General features: G+C 48.2%; 1 protein-coding gene across 1 annotated transcript in view; it reads left to right on the top strand.

The window, feature by feature from the left end:
* Positions 1-18840, top strand: part of LOC126546956 (calpain-9-like) — a 127759-nt gene that overhangs the window by 99599 nt on the left and 9320 nt on the right. The window contains exons 5-12 of the mRNA XM_050194684.3: positions 340-514; positions 962-1039; positions 3823-3989; positions 4754-4926; positions 6181-6341; positions 13536-13741; positions 15812-15878; positions 17958-17996. Coding sequence (XP_050050641.3) covers positions 340-514; positions 962-1039; positions 3823-3989; positions 4754-4926; positions 6181-6341; positions 13536-13741; positions 15812-15878; positions 17958-17996 — 1066 coding nt within the window. The remainder of the gene's footprint in view (positions 1-339; positions 515-961; positions 1040-3822; positions 3990-4753; positions 4927-6180; positions 6342-13535; positions 13742-15811; positions 15879-17957; positions 17997-18840) is intronic.

The raw sequence follows: 18840 nt of genomic DNA, 5'->3' as shown, positions 1-18840 counted from the left end.
ATAAAATCAGTCTATATAACGTTATGTTCGAGCGTAATGACGCTAAATAAGAAGTAAAAGAAATAGGTTGTCGATGTATTTTTGGTTACGGTGTAGTTCCTAGATGCTCCTCCCAATGATATGGTGTATAGTATTTTTAGTTAGAGAAAACATAATATTTACGATTGCCTTCATGTAGCACGTCATGACCGTCGCAATCTGAGAATGGTCAGAACGCTCCGTGACGGGATTCCAGCCTTTATCATCTGCTGCTCCAGCAGGCTGTGTATATCGACTGCTGCAAATAAAGTAGTAGTTCCGTGCTCACGTGTACAATCCATCTGGATGCCCGTGACGCAGGTTCTATGGCGGCTACGACCAGCTGCAGGCTGGCCACACGGGCCGCGCGTTGCAGGACCTGACGGGCGGCGTGGCGCAGACCTTCCGCATGGCGCACGTGGACCCGCCCATGGCTTTCTCCATGGTGTCCAGCGCGGTGCCCCGTTCCACACTCATGGCCGCCTGCATCATACCGGTGGGGAGGCGGCGCTGTTTTTTGTTCTGGACCATTCACATGACCCTTCGGCGTTTCCTATACGCTTGAAAGGTTTACTAGAGTCATATTGCTGCGCAACAAAACCTTCTTAGCGTCGTACCGTGCATGAAAGCTCGTAGTGAAACTGAAAGCGTCATTGTCCTGACTTTGCTACACGAGCTATGCATTAGGTCTCTGACGTTCTGCACGCATTAGTCCTTTTCGTCGCTTTCATTTAAGAACTATTTATGCTACTCGTGCGTGGCGAGTATAGCGATGGCTTAGTGAGCGTACACTTCATGTTGTGCAATCCACCTATGCGGCCACGAAGGATTCTAGAAGCCGGTATATACGGCCGATAGCACGCATTGTCCTCAGCAAGCCTGTGACCAGCATTTGTGCTTGAAGCGATGTGACCTAACACTTCCTACATTGTCCTTCTTTTAGGACCATCACAAGGGCCCGGCACGACTAAATAATGGATTGTACACTCAACATGCCTACAGTGTGACGGGGATAGCAAAGGTGAGGGTCGCACATATTTCGTCATGATACTTCGCAGTACGCAGCTCTTTACTATTGTATTTAGTAATAATCGGCGTGCATGTCGTGGTCTAGAAGAAAAGGTTGCAGTAATAGGGTTTACAGAGAAAAGCGGCTACTGCTGTCCTTATAGCCTCTTTTCGGTGTGAAAGGTCTATACTTGAGCTCCGTCAGCCACACTTGTGATATTGAGCAGTCGATGCGCGCGCACATTCAGTGTGTTGCAGTGGGCAGCTGGCAAATGGCGAAAGGGTCACACGAGCTGTAGCTATCCTCGTACAATTATCAGAACGGTGATAATTTAGTTGTGTGAGCAGTGGAGCATGTCCATGAGAATTATGGTCAACTATACCAATACTATGCCAATGTAAGAAAAAGGAGAGCAAGCGAGTGCCGTGTTTTGGGGGTCTATAATATGTACCCGGTGCGTGATCTGCAAGGGCGAATTTCGACTGAAGTTATTGACCCTGCGAAGAGGTCACTGCGGAGCGGTTTTCGCTGGGTGATTTACCACGGTCAATGTCATAGGAACATTGAATTCGTCTTTCTCAAGCTTGCCCGTAAGATAGTGTGTTAGTCTGTCTAGGGCCATTCTACTCCATGAAGTGACACCGAAAACTTAATCACGTACATTGTGCACCAATGGATAACCTGAACTGCGCAATATTTCAACCTTCCAACAACCATGCTGCCCGCAGACTACTGACAGAAAAGCACAGTATGTGCGAACGTCGCTCCGGTGCCAGCAGTCACGTCGACGGCCATGCACAGCACAGCAGAGAACTTCCTGCGCAGTGCTAAGGCTCTCCGATAAGCGTGCTTGGTCACTATCACACACGTGTTTGTACAGAGCTCCCTGAGTGCGTCTCCTTGAGTACTGTGTACAAGTGTGTCTCAGACAACATACGTAATTCCGCAAGCTAGCTTCAGCACACATCCGAGTCGCCTCACACAACATGGCCGTCAACGCTGGCGCACGGCACTGTCAAAGGCGAAAGTCATGTGCCGTGATAAAGAGAAAGGAAATACATCTTGAGGGGCTAATTGGTTCACACAAACCTTTGGGTACTAGCTGCGCGAAATTGAAAACGCCAATGCAGGAGAAGAAGACACGTAAAAGAAGTTCAAGTGGCGACTATACCACATAGCTCACTGAAGCCGAGCTTCATAATTGTATAAGTACAACCGATGATCAACTGCCCATGCACATGCGGATGGACAACCAGTGGATGAAGATAACAAAATTTGATCACAGCAGAATATGTCAACCAAGAAAGATAGTGCGGCCCTATAGGCATCTGTCCACCAGTGCATGTGCAGTTCATCTTCAAATGTTTCTTCAGTTCTTCAATCTTCAATTGGTTTGTTGACGCTCAGCTTCAACAAACCAGTCGGTATACTCACTCTGCACTTGAACTTATTTTATGCTTCTTGTATTGGCTCTTTCCAATTTCACGCAGTTAGAACCCAAAAAGAAAGCGAGGGAAGCTGGGGGCATGGATGGTGGCTCTTGGGTTCGCGCTCTCACACCTAATTTTCCCTTCAGGAACCAAGTCCTCCGTCTTGCTTGGGTCAATGCGAGCTGTACGTTCAAGCCTGCTCGTGGGATATTGCATGAAGTATTGTAAAGCAGTGCAGTTATCCCGATTCTAGTTTCATTGACGTGTACGTGAAGGGGTGGCACGAAGTCCCGTTTTCAGAGCCCATGCCGTTCCTTCCCGTTCGTCTTGTTCCCTTCGTGTTTCGTTTCTGCGAGAATCCATCCAGCGATGCAGCGATTTCGTTGCCCACTTCCCTGTATGCTGTTCTCGCAGTGTTTCGTATGGCCGCGAAATGAACACCTATAGGTACCTAAAGGAAGACATTTGCAGCGCAAGCATCGTCAGGAGTAGTTTAATACATACTGCGAAGCGATTTAGCCCAGAACTATTCTTACGGCGTTGTGGCATGGGTTAAAGGTTTCTCGTTAATTACCGCTGGCCGTCCCCGTAACCAGCAGTGTATTACGCAGTTCAGTGAAAAAACTGTGGTCGCTCATTCGACTGTGTCGTCCCGCGTCAGTGATACAGGAGGCAATGAAGTAAAACATTACCATGATTTTATTGATGTCAAATTGTTTCTTTAGAGCTTCAGGAATGCCATGACGAGCCTAAACACGAAGCGCTTTAGCTGAAATTTGCTTCATGTTCATTTGACTTACAAATTGCGTTTTTTTTTAATTTTTGTTAGCTGTGTAGGGAGGTGTCGGCGCGCTATACTCTACTTTTGTGGCGTGTTCATCATACACAAACGCGCTGCGAATTACACGAGAAAAGCAATAATCAGTCAAGAAAAAAAAAACGAGATAAGTTCTAAAGTGCTCAAAATACGTGTGTTAATTATACCTTGGCAGAGGCCACCTGCACTGTAAACCGATTTACCCTTTTAAGAGTGTTTTTTGTCTATAACTCATACCCTTACAGCAGTAAAGGCCTATGGGTGTGATTTATGGTTCGATTTGCACCCTTAAGGACACTTAAGGCTGTGAATCGGTTTACAGCGTCGCATCTGTAAAATTTCTTACGGAGGCAGGGATAGTGCGTAACCCACACTGAAACAACGTCTCGGCGGGTGCTATGCGTGAATACGCTTTGCTTAGTTTGCTCGTTTTCGTGACGTTGACGTTTGCGGTCGATGAAGGGCGTTTCGACAGCGTTCTTAGGGATGTTACATGGGCGTGCCATTTCCCCTATCGAAAAATGCGAGTTGCGCCGCGCTGTTTGCAGGTGCGCGTCAAACAGGGAGAGGTGACGCTCATCCGGCTGCGCAACCCGTGGGGCCGCGGCGAGTGGAACGGGCCCTGGAGCGACCGTTCCTGGGAGTGGGACAGCCTCTCCGAGAGGGACCGGCAGCTGCTCGGACTGCGGCAACCGCCCTCCGATGGAGAGTTCTGGTCGGTCCCCTCGACAACCATAGATGACAAAGTTCAACCACGCATGTGTGTTACGCGCGCTTCCAGGCAGAATTCCCTCCGATACACGCTCATACTTTACAACGACCATAGAAACTGTCTTTCAAAGGCCTCAAGAGCTTCTAACTGAAATACCGCGCACATTGTGGACACTTAATACCACGTTTCAAGGCTACAGCCACTCTGGAACTAGGTACAGTGAGCCATGATTATTCTGTACAGGGTGTCCCAACTATCATGCACCAAGATTTAAAAATATGAAAATGCCACGCAGCATGGACAGAACCAAGGTAATGCTGTTTTGCCGTCGCTTGAAGATGTTAAGATTATTTTTTTTTTTTTTGCATTCCGCCTAATCACATAATTAGTCTTGATTAGTTAATCAACTTCTCAAATATTATAATTAGATTAGAAGTGTCAGTGAGAAAATTGTAGAGCAACAGGAAAAACTCCCGATAGAGCTTCCCGTTGCTCAATATATACGTGCTACCTAAAATTGTTTTTCTGAGCGTGAGAGAAGCCCGCGAATACACGCAACGTGCCTCGAGCGGCCATTCGCGCGGCAATTTAGCGTATATTCGCGGGCTTCTTTCACAACTACATGCACTTAGCGGTCGGCCGCACGTACTCGTGCAATATGCGGTCGCCGCGCCCTCATGTCTCGGCTAAGAAATCGCGAGCTCGAGGTGCGACGCCGAGGGCGAGCCATCGTGCTACAAAACGTATAGCATGGCTCTCCTTCGCAGGATGTCCTTCGAGGACTTCACGCTGAACTTCACGCATCTGGACCTCGTGCACATCGGGCCGGACGACTGGATGCAAGAGGCGGCGCTCCACAGTAAGAAGCCCTGGCGCGCCGTGCTGGCCAGGCGTCGCTGGAGGGCCGGGTACAACGCCGGTGGGGGACCAAGCCACCCAGGTCCGTGGTAGCTTTTACTTAAAACGCAAACTTAAATTGTTGCTATTTTTCTCGCTTTAAAACGTTGGGGTACAAATTGTACAGCGGACAATGCCTGGTATCCAGTACGCCTAAAACTCGGAATGCTACAATATTCGCGCCTTCAACCTTACAGAGACTTCGAGAAGCTAAATGGTGCCGGGCATCAATCGGTCCCACTGAGAGGCTGTGAAACGAAAAAAAAAAACGCTCTGTATGGGTTCCAGATTTAAAGAAGCGCCGAGCGTAAACCGTTTCCTTGTAGCACTGAAAGCTTTGCAGATTAAGTCAATGTGACGGCTGCTGTCACAGATGAAAATGCACTCTGTGCCACTTATTAATTGATACTATAGCTTTAGATTAATCGATCGCTTGATGGCACAGCATTCTTTAAATCTATAGTTGGTCGAAATATTGCGAAGGCCTGCGTAGGTGCCGTTATACCGCAAGTCGCCGGGTTCGAGTCTATTTCTATTGAGTATGCATTCCCAGATGGGACTTGTGCCGTCTTGGTATGCAATGGGCTTTCACTGGTCCATTTTACCAACGATCTCACCGTACGCCAGGCGAGCCTCAATAGACACCAAAACGCGAAACGGTGGCGTGCCTTATCGAGGCGCGTGAATTGTCGCACAGTAACGCGGTACAGCGGCTGTCTTCGCTACACAGAGGGCAGCGCGACTATAGCGGTGACCTTCAAATAAGGCACCACTTGCAAATAAGATTATCGTCTCGACCAAGTAACCTCCGCTGGACGGCGCCAACAAATGCTACGGCACGCAGTTCCCGTGCTTGAGTCAGCTGTGCTGGGGCCTGTACCCCAATTCAACCCATAGACTTGCATTAAACTCAGATATTTCTAAATATTGTCAACGTCAAATAGTCAAAATGCCCCATTAAATATGCCCGGTGTGAAGGGGCAGCAGTTAGTCTATAGACGGAACTCCGCGGGCTACCACAATCGCTATACGAAAAGTGCAGCGGCTGGGGGCGCAGTCATCTGCAAGGTGCGATTTCCTCCTGCACTTCGTTAGCGCTGTCGAAATTAACGCACAGCTAACGCTATACGTCCCAATTATTAGTTAATTATACAAAATAAATATCTTGCTGTCCTGCTTATGGAACAATGATAACGTTGCGTTCCAGCCTAATTTCTGTGCCTTACAGGGTCTATTCTCATCCGCCTTCTTTCTCTCTCTCTCTCTCTCTCTCCTTTCATTTCACTTATTCCGACAGAGACCACGGGATGCAACCCACAGTTCCACGTGCAAATTCCAAAGACAAACTCAAGTAAATGCCACATGGTTGTGTCCGTGACGCAACAGTACGTCACAGACGTCCTTCGAGACGCCGGAAAGAAGCCCACGTTGCACCCGGTTGGTTTCGCCATATACGAGGTGAGCTCCAATTCCTTGCGATATATAGCTCTGCTGATCGTTTCTGCTGCGTATTAAAAGCACGATAAAATCGTACTCAGTCAATGTGCGTTTCTCTCGACGTCGCGTCCCATGTGGTGGGCAGCGCTCATTGGTTCCACCTCTTTACGATGTGTTATTTAGTATACCATAGTCCCTGCAGATGTCTTCACTAAACGTAGAATTACTACTCTTACGGAAATAACCTAAATTTGAGCGCGACATTTCTTTGTTCTTTTCTTCTTCTACTACTTTTCTTTTTTCTTTTTCATTCTTCTTCTTCTTCTTCTTCTGCTTCTTCTTACTTCTTTCACTCTTCTAAGCTTTTCTAAGCTTGAACTTAGAGAGGGTACTTAGAACCGAAGCATGTTCAGATTCCTTGGAATGTCAGTATATATTCATTTATACTTTTCTCTAATACAGTTATGGCGGTGGTTAGCGGAGGGTTATTAATATCACGGGATGCCTACTTTTGCAGTATTACAATATCTCTGAGGTCGTAATTGTGCTGTTGTGCGCTGTTGGCGTAACGATGTGCCGTTTCGCTTGCAGTGTCAATATCATGACTATGATGCTTTCGCAAATGGAAGAGCATTTGCAACGAAGAGACAAAATCGTGTGCATATATAACGGTACATTACGCAGTCGAACTACTGACGTGAGCTCAAACAAAGTATATGCTTGCGGTTTTCAGAGCTGACATTACGATTTTAAAGGCTCAAACCGGCGCATTGCGTACGTAGAATGTGGGTGCGCGCTGTAGTCGGTTAGAGTTACTGCTCGATATCCCCCCCTCAACCCCTTTAATTTTTTTTGAGTAGCCTAATAAAGTTTCCTTCCAAGCCAGCTTTCAAGAAAAAGAAATACAGATTGTGTTCGCACCAGGAAATTGAAACTACTCGTGCAAAATCTGAACCTAGCGCTTCCCTCCTTTCCCTCTTCCCGTTTCTTTTTTTCTCCGTTTAACGTGGTCGCCCAGAAAGTGCTGAAGGGGTAGAAAAAAATGTTCTGGTGATATCTCAGCTGTGGCACTGATACCAAGAAAGCAACAGATGTTATCCTCTCTCTAGTAGATATAGTGTATTTTTACGCTTGACCTTATGCGCAGAATTAGTGGCGGTGGAGGCACTTATTTCTGCAGCGATGTTTTCCTGTAAGGTCAGGGGATCTTTCAATGATAACAATGTGAAAATAGTCTACCGGCATTGGCGGTTATGAAATGAGACGCGGCCTGAGGTTACGCACTCATACGTGTTAACTCCCCTCGCCGAATAGAGGTTAGTTCGCACGTCAAGCGGGATCACGGATCTGTTCACCTGACAGAGTGCGACGACGCTAGCGGCACCGATATAGTCCGCGACGCCATTAAGCGTGGTTCGCTGTTACCGAGTCACGTCCCCGTGGGTTCGGAGAAGATAAATGAGCGATTTCGTCCGTCGTGTGCTTCAATTAACCTTGATGAGCGCGAGCGTCTGAACAAAGGCTCGTCAACTCTCTCGACTTGCCCACTTGGCGGCTCTTCGTCGGTCCTGTTTGCGCATCCGTCGACAACGAAGGATTTCTTCACGGTGTCCCTATGCGGCTCATCGTCTTAACAACCGACGGTCGTTCGCGTCGCGTGATTTCACGCTGGCGCGAGCTAACCCGCTTTGTGCAGGTGGCGTGCACAACCTTGAACGCCGGCCGCCACGTATAAAAGCTGTTGCGTCGGCGGTGCTATACCAGGGGACACGAGAAAAAGCAATTGCGTGCCATAGTCGCGTGCAGGATCGCATTCCCGCGGGGCTTTTTCGAGCTTTTTCGGCAGAGACCGCACACAGCGAGGTTCGGATGCACTGGCGTCACGCGCGAGTGGCTGTGGCGCTTCTGTGGCAGGTCGCTCGGACGACAGCACGCAACCTGCCTCGTTATTATACGCTAAATAGCTTCCGGAGTAGAACTCCTCATCACCGTTTCATTTAGGAGTTACACATGTTTGTCTATATACATACCAAATGTTGTGGTGAATCTGAAAAACAAAAGAAGAAGCTTAGTGAGAGGTTACCTGCTCCTGTAATGAATCGCGAGAAAATGTGAAGTATATTAAAAGGACCGACTGCCAAAACAATAACTATAGACTGCGCCACGATATAGCTTAAAGCAGCACCCCCTCCCCCTTTAGGCCTTTACAATAAACCCTCGGTTTGAACTAGTAGTCATATACTCTGAGAACTCAGACAGGGCATCGCGAATAAACGTCGATGAATAAAGGAACACGTACAAGAACTGGTCGCAGCTACTGTCAGTCCTCGTTGTACGTTCATATGTCCCCATATTTGTCCTCGTTTTTTCTGCGAAGCCCTCTCTAAAGCCATTAGCTAATCAGAGGGACATCCGTTATCAGCGCCCCTCAACTCAGACTGAATTTTATGTTGAGGATACGAAGCAGTCCTTTTTGTTTCATGTATTGGGGGCGAGGACTTACGGAGTCGCCATCTGTCGGAAGCGCCTCGCTTGCGTAGTATGAGGGATCACGCGGCGCGCTCCTCACGGGTTTCGCTTACGGCGCTCAATAAAAACACCACGCGGCAGCCCTCCTGGACATTTATGTAAGCACTCTCAAAACGAGCGAAGCTTTTGACTGTCGATATAATAACCTTGGGCAAACTGAATGAACAGAATCGTTTACAGACACTGTCTCTTTACCGAAAACGTACAGTGAACGCCACTGCGCGCGGTCGCCGCGATGGAGTCTCCCGAACCGGCTCCTTGCGTGAAAGGTAGGCAAATACTGAGAGCGAACTATGTGAAATATGTTCTTATAGTGGGCTGTCTGCATAACCGAATGGAGCATAACAGAATGAAGCCTCAGTGCAGCGATCGCACGGGTTGGCAGCGACCGATTGCGCGTGGATTGCTTCTTGTCCTGCGGCTACGTGTGAATAAGGCTGACGCCGGGTTCCGTTGCGCGTCTGCATGCATGTCCACACACAATGTTTTGCTTTCGCTGCGAGCGCGTTTTCGCACCGTGCCGTGAGCTTTAGACCGCAGCATATGCGCACTTGACAGTACACTAGCAACCATTGTTGCGTGGACGCTATCAGAGCTGTTCAAAAACAATTTCGTTATAGAGACTTCGACGTCTAAGGCGACTGTGAAGGCTAAACCCCATGAAAGCGACTTTGTGCGCGACGGCGACGAGCGACGGCTTCGAGCGACAAAACGGGCTGTCGCTTAAACAGATAGCTCGGTCTTGTCGCTCGATCGCTCGGTTCTGCAAATCAAGAATTTGCCGCTCGACGCCCGAAAGTGCTATGAGCGACTAGCCTATAGCGCGAAGCCGGAACTGGATGTACATCGCTCAAGTACTATCGATTGTCGCACGGAACGAGCAAACGATTGAATTTTTATGCGAGCAATGATAAGAACCTACTGCGAGACCTTCAGAAATATTTTATGCTGCTTTTTACAGTAAAATACATCAATCTAAAACAATGAAGCATGCGTCACGCTGGTTTCGACGCGTATTTGGTGCCCTCAACCACCAACACCGAGGAGACGTCGCTCGAAGTCGTCACTCGCATGGGGTACGACTCGTAGGCGACGAGCGAACACGACAGCCATCTCCATCGCATCGCTTGTCGCTTTCGCGTGCAAGATCGCTTGCATGGGGTTTATACTTTATGTGCCGTCGCGACGACTGAAAATTTTTTTTCTTCTAAATTCTTGGACGTTTCAATGTTATTTCTAAAGTTGCGTCGCACTGTATGTTTATCGGTCTTCTCAGCGTGCAATTTCCCGCTGCTTCTTTTTCGTAGTCCAGTACATTAATTCATAACACAAACATAACCATGTGCCGTGCCTTTTTTTTAATGTGCTTCTTACCGCTCTCTTTCCATTCTAGTGAACTTGCCAGAATCTAGCATCAACAAGTTCATAGACCAAATTAAGCATCATGACATAAGCCAGGCAGCGGGCGCGGGCGAGCGCCTGAGTGCGCGTTTTCTGCTACTCACCGAACATCGCAGTCCCGACACCGTAGCAGAAATCTTCCTCGCGTCTGTGCTTGCTGTATACCCAAGTTGTAGCCGATGGCTGTTTGCCGGTTCTAAGTTTCGCGAACCAAGCTTCACGCAGCTTCTTGTCCTGCGGCTACGTGTGAATAAGGCTGACGCCGGGTTCCGTTGCGTACGTCCGGCACTGCGGCACCGAACAGTAGCCTACCACGCTGCATGCCTCCAAAAGCAGCCACTACCTGTTATAGTGCTTTCAAATGTTGTCAGGCAGATACCCAAGGCCGGAAAACCTCACCACTTAATCAGAACCGCAGCGCAGATGGGACTTTAAACTTTCGTTTTCAGTTAGCTTCGGCGCTTCCGAAGCAGCCGACGCGGCCGCTGTGTCCACGTGATCCCTCATGCCACGTCACGCCGACGGCGGCGCCAGCTTTTCCAGTGGTGGAGCTCGCCCCCAATAGCGCTCGCTGTGGCGGTTTTGAGATAACACCAAGCCACAGGCGTGGTGGTACTTCAAGCGCCTATTTCTATCCCACATGAACAAAGAAATGACATCTGTTCACTTTGAATGTCATTTCTGTTTGCATTATTTAGCCACTGCTCACGACCACTTGTGCTACACGTATAGGAATGGCTCCGAGCATTCAGTTATCAGCCGTGAATTCCAGACATGACGAAACGTGCGTGGGCGAACGCGCCTGCATAGCAAATTTTTGAAACGTGCGCCCAACACACCTCCCATTTTGCTCGCTTCCAGAATATACACAAAGCGTCACGCGAGTTGAGCCAATTTCTTTGGGGATAAAATTGGCGCAGTCTTACTGACGGTCGGCTATCGTAGGGTAACCTATCGAAGGACTATTTTATTGGGATAGTTTTTCGATCCTCCGAAGCCACGTGTTAAGTTATGTTAAGTTATTCAAGTGGTCACTTCGGGGCGCTCTGGCAGTGCCACTGCAAGGACGAGCAAGACGGCTTTAAATCTGCATCGCGCAATGGACGTGTATAAACACTATAAAGAGGCTACATTATTACCGTTTCAGCCCGTTCATACCCGAAGTAAATAAAGCTTTGTTGCTGCCTTACACGACTTAATTTTGATGCGCTGCCGGTGCACTCTGAGTCGACGACGCGAATAGCTTTATGGATGTTTCCCTTTTTTTTCCTTACTCAAGATGAGACGCGCGGAACGACGAAGCGACAGTATAGGTACCAGGAAATCACTCGTACTCAAAAATATCGCTCCTGCAAACATTTTACAGAAACCACCATTGAGTGCCTCGGATCCTCAACGCATGCACTAGCGCCGTATACGTATATTGTTAATATAATGAGCACAGTAAAGGGAAACTAAGAGAAACATTGAAGCAGGTTAAACTCACAAAGTATTCTTTGAATATTCTATTTTCTGGTAATTTTGCGGTAATAGAATGCTTATTAGAACAGAAAACTAAGGTAAAAGTTTTTTTTTTTTTCTCATTTCGAGCCGAAACCCCATCCGTGGTACGTCATTGTGACGCTATGGATTTCAAAGTATGCTCATGGATTTGGGCCGTTGTGGCTCAGTAAAAGTTCTTGAAACTTGCTAAGTTTAGTCTGTTTTTTTTTCTTGTAATTCACTGTATTCAGTCTTTATGGATAAAAAAAGATTGACTAGCTAGGCCCGAACAGACGCCGTCAAAACCCATGACGTCATGACGATCTTGTGCATGCGAAGGCGCCACAATGCTCTTTCGTTTTTCGTGTCTTTTCTGGGTCACCAAGCCTCTTCTCGGGGTAGGAGCGATCTTGTTTGGTATCGTATAGAAGAAATAGAGCTTGAATTGTTGTTTTGAAGACGAGGTCTTCTTTGCCGAGTTCAGATGGATTTGGGGTTCGTGGAAATTGGGTGTCTAACCACTGTCGCCTGGTAAATTAGACGATTTTAGTCCTTCTGGTGCACGTAGGTCAACGAAAAAGGGCGTCAAAATGAAGCTTGGAACGAAAACGATACACGAAGCTAGCGAGAGTTACGTACTGAGTAATACATAATAATGACCCATTAACGAAGAAAGACCGAAATGAAACATATATGCACTCGTTCAAACTGCGAGTGCCTAAAATCGGAACCGGAAGTGTGGCTTTATTCAACGAAAAAATGTGGGCAGATCCCGGCGATAATGCAGTATAGAAAGACAGAAAGAAAAGCAAAGAAAAGTAAAGGTTAGGTAATGGACTCTATGTAAGAGTAAGATGGTGCTGTAAACAGGGTATACGGTGGTGTATACGTGAAGTTAAGGCGACTCAACAGCGGTTGAACGTCGAAGAAATAAAGACAATATCTTTAGGGGGAGCCTTTCTTTCCGCACGAATAACAAGCATAAAGAAGCATGGAACAACAAACTGATACGCTAATGGGCACCGGAAGATCTAGCTTGTCTCCGATCTCAAACACTGGTAACTCGCCTATTTCTTTTTACTGTCCCATTAACGTAACTCGAGACACCAAAGCTTTCCCTATTTGCGTTTGTACTCTAGCGTGAGTTGGGTTGTAGCCTGTAAATAATGATAGTACACCACCTGACTAAAACGCGTGATCCTAACCACTGCGCTGCTACGCGCTCCACTTGACTCTAGAAATTCACAAGGTTGAGGTCAACACTACCCTTCGAGTGACGTATCCCGCTATTGTTCAATGTCACTTTTCGGCTTTTCCGACAGAAAGGTGAAGAAAAGGCTAGGTTAAATTTACTTACGGTTAAACAGCTTCTAAGAAAGCGTGGGAACAGCGCAAAAAACGAGAACAGAGGCCAGACACCACACGAGCGCTTTTGTGGTTTCTGTGCTCATTTCTTGCATTGTTCCCGCGCTTTCCAAGATGACCCAACTAGCCCAACGTCGCTTCCCTTTTGCAAAAAGCTTTGTTCAAGCGGTCCCTCGGGGACCGAATAGGTAGAGCACTGCTAGAGGCCAATGACAGAGCGCGAAAAGTAGCGGAATATCAATAGCACGACTGCATTGTTTCGAAATAAGTAGTCGAAAATAATGCAGAGCCCTTTGCTGAGGCAGTCCTCACAGCCTGGTTACTGCTTTGAAATGTAACACTCTACCGATCGAGCGCGTTGTGCTTCCAAACGAGGTGTACACCAGGGTTGTCCTTGCTTGTTTGCTTTAGTGACGCCCGCATCTACTTGCCCCGCAGATCCCGGCGAACCTGACACGGCTGACGACGCAGTTTGTGGCCACGCATCGGCCCTTGGACGTCACGGTGCACACGACGACGCGCGAGACGGTCACCTTCTTCACGCTGCCCGCCGGCGACTACATCGTGCTGCCCTGCACCAGTGCGCCCAACTGCGAGACGCGTTTCCTGCTGCGCATCTTCACCGACGAGCACAGTAACGTGTGGTGCGTCGTCATGTGTAGGGGAGCTCTTCTATCTGGGGCGTCCGGACACGCGGCGCATAGCTGGCGTAATGTGTTCCTCGACCCGCGCCGACTGCGCGAGCGTGCTAAGGTCGTTACGCCGAGTATACGCGCGGACACGGTAATGTTCTCGGCTCGGCCACGAGGAGCGTACTAAAGGATATATTTCCCGTTACGTCTACGGGGAACATTCGTTGACCGGCGGCGGCCGTTATGCCGCTTTGTCGGTACAGGATGGGTAACGGAATAGCGGGTTGTACGTGACTGTGTATACCCGACTGTTGCATCCCACTTTTTTTTTTTCGTGTATGTCATCCGCGACTGTTTACAATTCGTCAATTCGGTTACATTGGGGCGAACGGGTTATACTGGTGAGGTTCACGTATACGCATTGAACCATCGCAACAAACGGCACCATTGATAGAAAGTCTGCAGGGTAAAAGCGCAAACAAGAAAATGTGTGGCCGTGATGCGGTGGTTACGGAAACAAGAGGTGGCTTCGTCCAGTCTGAGCGCAAATGGTGCGCACAGCAATGCATGCGGGCGGGCGCTCCGTCACTAACCGTGCCAGGGATCAAAGTCGTGTAGACGCTGCACAACTGAAGTGCGGGCCGCACGCGCAGTGGCGTACTCGAAGGCTAGGATTTACCTATATTTCGTGTGACCTAGTCGGGAGGGTTAAACATTCGAACGGTGCCACAAAGGCTGCGTACAAGAGCTGCCTTGGCCGCGTGTTTGAGACACGCCTAACGCGATAACTGAGTGGCGAAGCGCCGTCGGGACGTGTAGAAGTATGCGCCTACAGCAGACTGCCCATATACTAACGTGATTGTCCACGCCTCATGCCGTATCGCGTGCACGAGCGAGCTTCTATGTCGAGCCGCGATCTCCTTCGCTTCATGCACGCCCGACGCGTGGTGAGACGGAAATTGTCTCATGACTCGTCAGCTGAGCTAAAGCTTGACGGTTTCGTTCTTTGGCATTTTTTGGTTTTGCCCAGAAATACACTGCGCATGAGCAAAAAGGTATTTTCCAACCAAAGCTTCTTAAGACAGCTCATTTTGCCTCACGGACACATGGTCCACGTGTGCCTTTGTGTTACTGGTTTTAGAATGAACTATCAACGTCTTAGCGAATTTTATTGTTGATCACGTCATCGATATTCGTACGGAGATAACACTTTCGTCGGGAACACGCAGTTTTTATTTTGTAAGAAGCCTAGTATTTACATAAACAAAGCAAAAGCACTTCATCTGTGCCAGAACTCGAACTTAATTCGCCGAAACGCAGTCAAACTTATGCCTCGTTTTCCAGCCAAATTTTTTAGTACTGCCGGTGCACGGAAGAGGAGGCGCACCATACTGCAAGTCGTCCATTGGCAAGAATTAATTACTGCGAAAGAATTAGCAGCGTTAGCTTCTAGCAAGTGGTTATGAACTCATTGGACGAGGGGTTTCGGAGGCCGCATTGATATCGACCGCTTGACTTTCTCGGTTGAAGATATAGTTCGTCTCATTTTTATGATTATCGGTATAATTCTTGCCTTGTAGTATAAGTTGACTATGCCGAAGTCGTAAAAGCGACGACAATCACCCGTATTGCATCTCATCTCATGTTTAAAGAATTTGGAACGCATTGACCACATTTGGTCACACGGCCGTTTTTGCGTTCTTCCCCCATAAGGTGGCCCGATGAGGCAGGGCAACAATTCCGTGTTTTCGTAGTTAAGAGTCTTAGCCATATGAAAACTGGGCACATAGTCTCAGTCCAAAGACAAAGAGCATCAGTCCTCATTTTAAGTGACTTCGTTTGTTACTGTGTTCTATTTTTATTGGCCTGGAAGTATAAAGCAAGATATAAGAAGCCTGTGGGCGATGACTTCAGTGAAATTATTGCGTAATTGCCAAAAGCAAGGTCATTCTCTTTTTTCAACTGCGACAGCAGTTATAAGAGCCCGGAGCTGTGTTGTGTTGTGTCGCTGCAGTGTGTTTTTTTACCCCGATATAATCTCGACGTTATTATTTCGGCGTCTCACACTCACTTATATCGCAGGGAAGTCAACGACGACAACCTAATCTACCGCAACTTGAGCTTGACAAAGAATGGGACCACGGGTCATGTGAGTATTCTGCGTGCACTCTTACGCGAATTCTCAAAACTCCGCATGTGCGTCTCTATTGCCATTTCAAGACCACCGAGGTAGGAGACTCGTCGAATGGGCACGTGCTGCACAATACGCTTGTGTCGCACAATAGGATTCCGGCCAACACGCGCGTCTGATTGGTTAAATGCCTGTCATGCAACAACAGCGCTGTCTCGTAGCGCGGGCCAGCGCTATATCTAGACGGAGTTTGGCTAAGGAAGGCTCTACAGCAGCGGGTCTCACGAGCTACACAGAACCGGCGGGCAGACTGATGTGTTGTAGTCAAGCATTCTCTGAAATGTTGCCTGCAGCCACGTGAACGCATTGCTATAGGGGAAACAGCTCACTAACTAACGTCACTAAAAACAAAAATTATGGGGTTTAATATACGCGCGAAATCGACAATCTGATAAAGGGGTACGTGGTAGTGGAAGACTCCGGATTGATTTTGACCGCCTGGGGTTGTTCACCATGCTCCTAAACCTAAGTACACGAGCGTTATTGCATTTTGCTCCCCATCGAAGTGCGGTCACCGCGGCCGGGATCGAACCCGCAACCTAGAACTCAGCCGCGCAAGGCCATGTCACTGCGCTATACCGCGGCGGGTGTCACAAAAACATTACGTTTAGGGCTCAGTACAGGTCCAGGAACGCCACATTTATTTTTATACATTTTTTTTACGTGCTGCTGACCTCCCTTCCTGTAACACTGAGGAGGGGCCACGTTAGTCATTGCAAAACATGTACAAGAACGACGCGAGCCATATAGGTGCTGTCCCTCTGCCTGCAATCTTACCATTTGCCAGCAGTCCAGTACATTTAGGTGGTGAGACGGCGGAGTCTGTAGAAAACGGCGTGCAGGTGCAGTTTTCAGCATTTATTGTAATGGTGCTGGCGCCATAGGGTATTTCTTAAAATTTTTATATTATCTACGGCCAGCGTCAACGGACATCAATGCCAACAAAAAATCGTAGTTTCGGTGATAGTTGGCAGAGTACAGAGGCAGGGACAGCGTAGTCCTATATTACGCGCAGTAAGAATCTCGGTATCTAGAGCAGTATCGCTTGCAGTAAACAATCACTGTCGTGCCCAAGTCCGGCTTTGTAGTGCATAGTCCATCTGTCCGAATCGAAGGTCATTTGGTGCGGGCCGGGGCCAAGCTTACCCCGCTGGCTGGCTTGGGTACGGGTTCTCGGGTCATTATTACGATCCGTTCCAGTGGTTGGAATAGTCTCGTCGTACGGAGCTCCACTGAACTTTGGCCGCAGAGCTGGTGTGCAGTGACCTCCTTCCTGTGTGTCGTTCTGTAACGCTGTCATTGTTGTCGGAGTTTCATGTGCGATTTTTTTCGATATACTGTATTTCTTTAGGGAATATGAGACACATGGAATATCTGAGCGCCGACAAAACATTTCCACTTCGGTGTATGTCTTTTAGCCTCGTTTTGCAAATATGAGTAACCGAAAATTATGACATATTGTACTCAAAATGGAGAAAGACGCCACAGTGTTTCAGTGACAACGTGGCGCCATTGCCGCGATTGTTAGTTTCTAAGTCCTCATAATAGATAGCACTGCGGAACGAACGTCGTCCTTTAAACATCTCGCCCTAAGGCAGCTCAGTGACGCTGGCTCTTCGAGCGGCATCCGGAGAAGAACTTGTCTTTGCGGGTAGGGGTAAGGGGGGTGGGGTGGGGGGGGGGGCGTATTCTGTAAGTGTCCACCTAGTGGACATGTCCATTTCGTCTGCTGCTAAAGCACTGATTGGCTGGGGGCGCCTGTCTCCTTCTGACGCGTAACCTAGCCCAGCCAATCAGCGCTTCTGCAGCAGACGAAATGGACACTAAGTGGACACTTGCAGAATATCTTCCCCGCCCCCAGGTTAAATTAATGCAAGGTATGCATCATTCTGGTTACTTATTAGGAGCTGCAACGTTGATTACTTTTCACACAACCCAGTAGCCAAATTCTTAGCTTGATATCTTGATGAAGCTGTGTCATAATTTCTACCACGAAAGTAAGTTGACTAATATCATCTCCTTTTATATTTCTCGCAGCCAAAAGGACCTGCCATGTTTTCCAAGCTAGCGCACAAGGTACGTATCGTTTGCTCATAACATTGTCGGTTCTCTGCACTTATACGGCCTGCTATTCCCCTAGCAACCTAAAATATGAACCAGAGCAGTTGTCAATTGGGGAGTGCCGATGAGTGCGCGCAAATATATTCAGAGGAAATTTGTTTTTAAGCATGAAATGCTTTTAGCTCCTGTTGTCGGCGACCTTCAAGTGACCTCGAGCCAAAAGCCAGCCGTTATCCGGGCGCTCAAAGGAGAACATCCGGGCAAGTTGCGAGAACAAACGGAGATCATCCAGGCAACCAGACAAGATCGCGTTGCATACGCTAGTTACTTCCCAAACAGGTTACAAAAAATATTGCTTTCGAGTTCTTCCTAATGTTTGTTCACGATATCACTCAAGTTGTAACTTCTAGGACGCTGAAGTTTTATTTGTCATTTCCAATAGGCGACGCTCAAAAGGCAGATACACGGCCCTATAGACCGTTTTTTCGTAGGCGCCGCCATATTGGGACCGCAGTGGCGCCGCCTATGAGCAGCGCCATACTGGCTTGGGTGAAAGCGGTCTTTTGCATGGCAGGCATACGCTCGGCGGTAGGTTCTGGCGTTTGTTTTCGCGGTCGTGCGGTCTGTTTCGTATGACGTGCGTCTTCTACGTGGTAAACGGTTCTGTGAGACGTGCTCAAGTGGTTGAAGGCGTCGTGGCCGGAATTTCTGCTGGCGTTGAGGTGGACGGAACACGCAGCGCGAAGTGTGTGCGCATATTTGAGCCTACAATCAGCCTCGGAGATCAGTTGTGTATTTCTGAATGTTTCAATCACTAATGTGACCTTATTGCAGTATTATCCTCTATTTCTAAGCTGCG

The sequence above is a fragment of the Dermacentor andersoni genome, chromosome 1 (genome assembly GCF_023375885.2).
Source record: "Dermacentor andersoni chromosome 1, qqDerAnde1_hic_scaffold, whole genome shotgun sequence".
NCBI lineage: Eukaryota > Metazoa > Arthropoda > Arachnida > Ixodida > Ixodidae > Dermacentor > Dermacentor andersoni.
Note: the sequence above shows the minus strand (reverse complement) of the source record. Positions and strands in the feature narration are given on the sequence as shown.